At 34.7% G+C, this 6,000-nt stretch overlaps 1 protein-coding gene across 1 annotated transcript in view; it reads left to right on the plus strand.

The window, feature by feature from the left end:
- The window catches only part of LOC129744571 (restin homolog), a 47,938-nt gene extending 42,940 nt beyond the window's left edge, over positions 1-4,998 (plus strand). Inside the window, exons 5-6 of the mRNA XM_055737158.1 lie at positions 3,032-3,187; positions 3,250-4,998. Coding sequence (XP_055593133.1) covers positions 3,032-3,187; positions 3,250-4,818 — 1,725 coding nt within the window. The 3' untranslated portion in view covers positions 4,819-4,998. The remainder of the gene's footprint in view (positions 1-3,031; positions 3,188-3,249) is intronic.
- Positions 4,999-6,000: the final 1,002 nt, after the last annotated feature.

Genomic DNA, 6,000 nt, shown 5'->3' on the forward strand with positions numbered 1-6,000 from the left:
TTGACGAAAAATTCAAAACCAGCTACCTTTGAAAATCCGTTGAAAATTCTGTGTTTCTAATTTTGAAAATCTAGGGATGCAAATTTGTGTCAATTCACATCAACTTTCCAATCTTTTTTTAAATTTTTCTAGTCTGACATAAACAATTTTAACGATTTAAAAAAAAATATGTATCCTTATGTACAACGTATTGCTTTTAATTTCTGCTTTCTTGGACAAAATTGGAATTTTTTTTAGCATTCCATGGATGATTTTCAGTCTTTTTTCCGTAGCATTTTTTTACGGATTTTCATTTCTTAGATTTTGAATAACGGAAAGCTGAAGTGCTGTAGCTGAATTTTGTCTAAAAAACATATTTGAGTTACATGACGAGGAAAACATCGGTTGAAAAACAAGACAGATATAGCGAGGAGTGTCGAGTTGATACTTAGAGTCTGATAAGAGAGTTTTTTCCTGGGCTTTCAGCGTGCGTTAGTTAAAAAAAAAGTTAGGGAGCAAAATTAAAGATTTCGAGAATTCATTGAGAGTTCCGAACAAATTGTATTAGATGGATGCACCCGAATAAAGTTACATTCCACCAAACTTCAAATAGTGTCATATTGAAACTCACGAGCAAGGTTGCTAAAATCACTGAAAAATCTGTAGTTTCGCAGAATTTTGAGCAAATTTTCATCACAGAATCTGTGTCACAGAACACAGAATTTTTAAAAATTCACAGATTTCACAGAATTTTTGAATTTTGGATCGATTTCCAAAATCATGATTTTTTAGCCAATACAAAATTTATATTTTTTTACCTTAAATTAAAAAAGTATGATGGGATATGTAATTTTAATAGGTTTTGCCATTCTTAAATGTAAAAAGGATCCAATTTATTAAGAATTTTCTATGAAAATAAAGGAAAAAGCATCACAGAAAACCATCACTGAATTTTTAGGTACACCCAAAATTCAGCCTCTGTGCCAATGGCGTGTAGTCAATTACATAGCATCATTGGTACAAGAAGATAACGCGATCGGTGCTGATTCGATTTGCTCCCACCGGCATTAATCTCCCAAGTTAACCGAATTGCGTATGTCTGAAAGAAACAAAATAAAAACGCTTTCACGTCCCTCCCTATCGCATCACAAGACGAAGAAGGATGGAAATAAATACCGGCCAAAACCAGGCAGCCAGCGAACCGAGCACTGTGCGTGTGAATGTAGCACAGAAATTCGGATTTTTTTTTCTCAAAAACACAGAATTTTTTTCGGCAACCTTGCTCACGAGTGGATTAGGGTTAAACAAGCAAAATTTTTTTTTTACACCAGCTCTTGATATTAAGTTTTGGAAAAAAAAATCAAAAATTCATTCATAAAAATTGATTTTATTTTAGTCAAAACTGTTAAACATTTAAATGAAAATAAAGACCGCGAGTAATGTTGGTGTCTAAGAAAAAGTTGCGGAAGGTTTCAATTTATTTATTTTTCCCGTGCTATTGAATTCAGGAATTTTGATTCCAAATCAGATTTTGTTTTCCGTCTAGGTTTGTTATTTTTCCTGATATCAATGATTGATTACCGTAAAAACGATTAATTTTATAAGTCTAATCTATATTCATAAACAAAATGTTTAACCCATTCAAAACCTTTTAACTGAATATTTAAAATAAATGTTCAGTTAAATTTTAAACAGAAAACAAGACAAGATTAAAAATGTTTTACTATCTTACTTGCAGAAGCTTACATTTAAGCTCAGATAAATGTATTCATTAGGGAAGAGAAGATCCGAAAAAAACAGTTGAGCCAAATGAGTTTTTTTTATATAGCTAGGAAACTCAAATTGAATTACTCAAATTTCATTGATTCATCGCAAATAAAAAAGACGTCATAGATATTTATTCACAAGGCTATTTCTGAAAATTACATGAAAATAAGTATAAAACAAATGGTGAGGATAAAAAATAAATATCTCAACAATTGTTCCTTTTGTGAACTATTTGAAAGGTCCTCTAGTCGCTAAAAGGAAAAAAATTATGGACATTTTTGTTAAATCAACAAACGGAACCAAATTCCAATTAAATACCTTCTTCGATTCAGCACATGTGACATAAAGTCGAATCGAATGAACAGATAATAAGTACCATCCTTTGGAATCTTGGCTATTAGGTTGAATCGAAAGAAATCAGAAAAGCTCAAAACACCTTCTTTCTTTTTCTTCTCCTTCTCTTCTCCACGGGCAGCTCGGGTAAAGAGCCAGTGACTTTGACTTTATGCCGAAATACTTTCCTTAGATTTCCATACATTTTTTCTGTAAAACATGTTATCGACAATATCGCTACTGAAACTCCTTACTAGATTTTCTTCACCAACGCCAAAACTTTTCACAACTGAGCCATTTACTTCCACCAAATGCTAAAGGAGGGTCAGAAAAAAAATTCAACAGCAAAAACAAAAATCTTTAAAAATTTTCCGCCATTTTCAATGAAAAAATCCGAACCTGTATTTCTGGAAGGACCACTGTGGTGTGTGTTAAGCGTAACTTCAAGACCAATACTTCTATCCACTTATCACCGGATCCTACGTGACTGAAGCCGTTCACAACAGAACATTTTGGTCCATATAGATTCACAGTTTTAACAGGCTTGGAGCTTGGAAAATTTCGCATCATTAACCTTTACCATCTGTAAAATGCTGTGTTGGACCTATTGGACTTTTGAGGAATACTCGCCTGTCAACCTCACAGACGTTTTACTCAATGGAACATCCCGTGTAAAAAAAAATCTCAGCTTCACGATGCGGTAGCTGTCGTCGAAGGAATTCGCAACTGACTAAGAAATGTGTCGAGGTCGTTGAAGGAAATTTTGTTTTAACCTTGAATTTTTTTAGTTTAATTTTTTGCCAAGGTCCATAAAATGTTACTCGTTGTTCAGATGATTCGATGTGATTAATTTTAAAGCAGGGTTACGGTTTCGAAGCATTTTTTAAAATTCGGGAATTTTATTGCTACTCTAAAATTTTATAATTCATGTCATTATTTTAATTATTTTAAGGACCTTATCCTGGAGAAAAAAGCTCTGAAGAAGGAAACGAACCGGCTGAAAACACTGAACACCCACTTGGAACGCCGGCTAGAAACGCAAGAAAAGCGCCTCAGTGCAGTGAGTTTGGAGCTAACCAAGACGTGGCATCTTGTTGGCAAAATGCAGGTATAACTTGTCTTCTGATATTTAAACGGTGTTTATTAATATTTTCTTTGATCATTCGATAGCGTCAACACCGTCAGCTCCACACCCAGGAACAAATATTGCGCTACCATTTGCAGCAAAAACGGCGTCTGCTGAGTGAACTGAAGGAGGAACTCGAATACTGCCGCTTGAAGTGGTCAGCAGCCCGGCAGAAAAATACCGAATCCGAAGAAGAATGGCGGCAGTTGAAGGCTGATTTTGCCGCTCGCAAGAAACAGGATTCGTTCAACCAGTCGGGCGAAAGTGGCTACAGTGATGAGCAGGCAACGGACGATGAAGACGATACGTCGATTAAAGGATCCAAAAAGCAAACTCGTAAAGATTTCTTGGCCAGAATGGCTTGTTTGGAGAATCGCTTCCGTAGTGCTTCTTTGAGCAACGTTTTGCAAGTGGCTCTTGAGCTGAGAAAGTGTCATAGCGAGTCGGATATGAAATCACTGAGCAATGTGGAGAGAGCCAATCAGTTTTGTAACGAAAAGATTGAAGATCTACCACTGTTTCCGGAAGAGTGTGACTGTACCGTGAAAATGAAAACAAAGAAAGTAAAAAAGAAGAAAGATAAGAAATCAGGACCAGAAACGGCAGAGGAGATGTTTAAACGTCTGGCAGGTATTCCTCCAGATAGCAATGACGATGAGGAAGATGATTCAGAAACCGAACTTACCATTGACTCAGAATGCTCTGAGATTGAGAAAATTGAAGGGAATGGCGAGAGAGAGAAGGAAGGTACTCAGAATCAAGAACCTGCTTTGACTAGCGAGGAACTGTTCAATTTGAAAAGAGAAGCTAGACTGAAAAGAATGGCTGAATTGAACAACCAGCTGGATAATTACTCTAGTGCAGCCAGTTCCTCTAAAGACACCTCTAGCAATGTAACCGAAGAGAATGCATCCGACTCTGAACCGACACAAGTTCTAACTTCAACTGAAGAAGAATATCTGCAGAGGCGAGCTGCACGATTGGAACGTCTAGAACGTGAAGCACAGGAGTTTCGAAACAGGCTAAAGCGGACTGTGAATCGTGGAAGTCAAATATCGGCACAGATAGACGACATTCATAACGGTTTCATGGCAAGACAGTCGGAATCTCCAATACCTGGATCATCTACATCGGCTGAACCCAATAGGAGTCAGGAAATGCCAGCTGAAGACCTAGCAACTCTGAGCGAACGTGAACAAGAATACACACAGAGTCGATCGGATCGCCTCCATCAACTAGAAGTTGAGAGTCAGTCACTAATCAATAAGATGAGTAAGACACTCGAACGGGGATCGAATCTCAACAGCCACCTAGACAAACTTCACTCTCGATACGGCAGCAATGATCAGCAAAGTGGCGGTGAGCAACCCGAAGATGCCGAACAAGAAAGCTCCACTAGACTAGTTGAACAGGAACATCAAGAGCTGACACCCCAAGAACCCGCAACTGCAGAGAGTGTTCTCTTGGAGAATTCTATAACAATGCCCAGCAGCGGTCCCATCGAGTTGATATTGATCTCCGATGAAGAGATTCTGGAAGAAGTTGACGAAGTTCAACCTACTCCAAGCAACGCTACCTCATCACAGGAAGATGAAACGAATCACGAAGAATAGTTAACCATTTAAGATGTGTCTGTTTATGTCTCTTATGCTAACGTTATACGAGTTTGAACAAAAGACATGTCCACCAAAATGTCGTCAATATTGATATCTAGTTGCTTAAGGAAATTGATAAATCAAAATGTGTAAGATTTTCATATACCTTTCAAAAATAAACGAACTACAATTTGAAAATTTCATTTGTTTTGATGTTTTCCAAAAATAAAATATATTGCCCAAAGATGTCCATTTTGAAGCTGTTTACGGATTTTTCACTTTTAAAATTTCTATCGATTTTGAGAACTTTGTCTTTATAGAAATTATTGTCAGTTGTGCAAGTTTTTAAAATTTAAGAATTTTCACAATTCATTTTTGTCATTTTTGTCATTTTTGTCATTTTTGTCATTTTTGTCATTTTTGTCATTTTTGTCATTTTTGTCATTTTTGTCATTTTTGTCAAGTTTGTCATTTTATTCATTTTTGTCATTCTTGTCATTTTTGTTATTTTTTGTCATTTTTGTCATTTTTGTCATTTTTGTCATTTTTGTCATTTTTGTCATTTTTGTCATTTTTGTCATTTTTGTCATTTTTGTCATTTTTGTCATTTTTGTCATTTTTGTCATTTTTGTCATTTTTGTCATTTTTGTCATTTTTGTCATTTTTGTCATTTTTGTCATTTTTGTCATTTTTGTCATTTTTGTCATTTTTGTCATTTTTGTCATTTTTGTCATTTTTGTCATTTTGTCATTTTTGTCATTTTTGTCATTTTTGTCATTTTTGTCATTTTTGTCATTTTTGTCATTTTTGTCATTTTTGTCATTTTTGTCATTTTTGTCATTTTTGTCATTTTTGTCATTTTTGTCATTTTTGTCATTTTTGTCATTTTTGTCATTTTTGTCATTTTTGTCATTTTTGTCATTTTTGTCCATTTTTGTCATTTTTGTCATTTTGTCATTTTTGTCATTTTTGTCATTTTTGTCATTTTTGTCATTTTTGTCATTTTTGTCATTTTTGTCATTTTTGTCATTTTTGTCATTTTTGTCATTTTTGTCATTTTTGTCATTTTTGTCATTTTTGTCATTTTTGTCATTTTTGTCATTTTTTGTCATTTTTGTCATTTTTGTCATTTTTGTCATTTTTGTCATTTTTGTCATTTTTGTCATTTTTGTCATTTTTGTCATTTTGTCATTTTTGTCA

This window comes from Uranotaenia lowii, chromosome 2, assembly GCF_029784155.1.
Source record: "Uranotaenia lowii strain MFRU-FL chromosome 2, ASM2978415v1, whole genome shotgun sequence".
Classification (NCBI taxonomy): Eukaryota; Metazoa; Arthropoda; class Insecta; order Diptera; family Culicidae; genus Uranotaenia; species Uranotaenia lowii.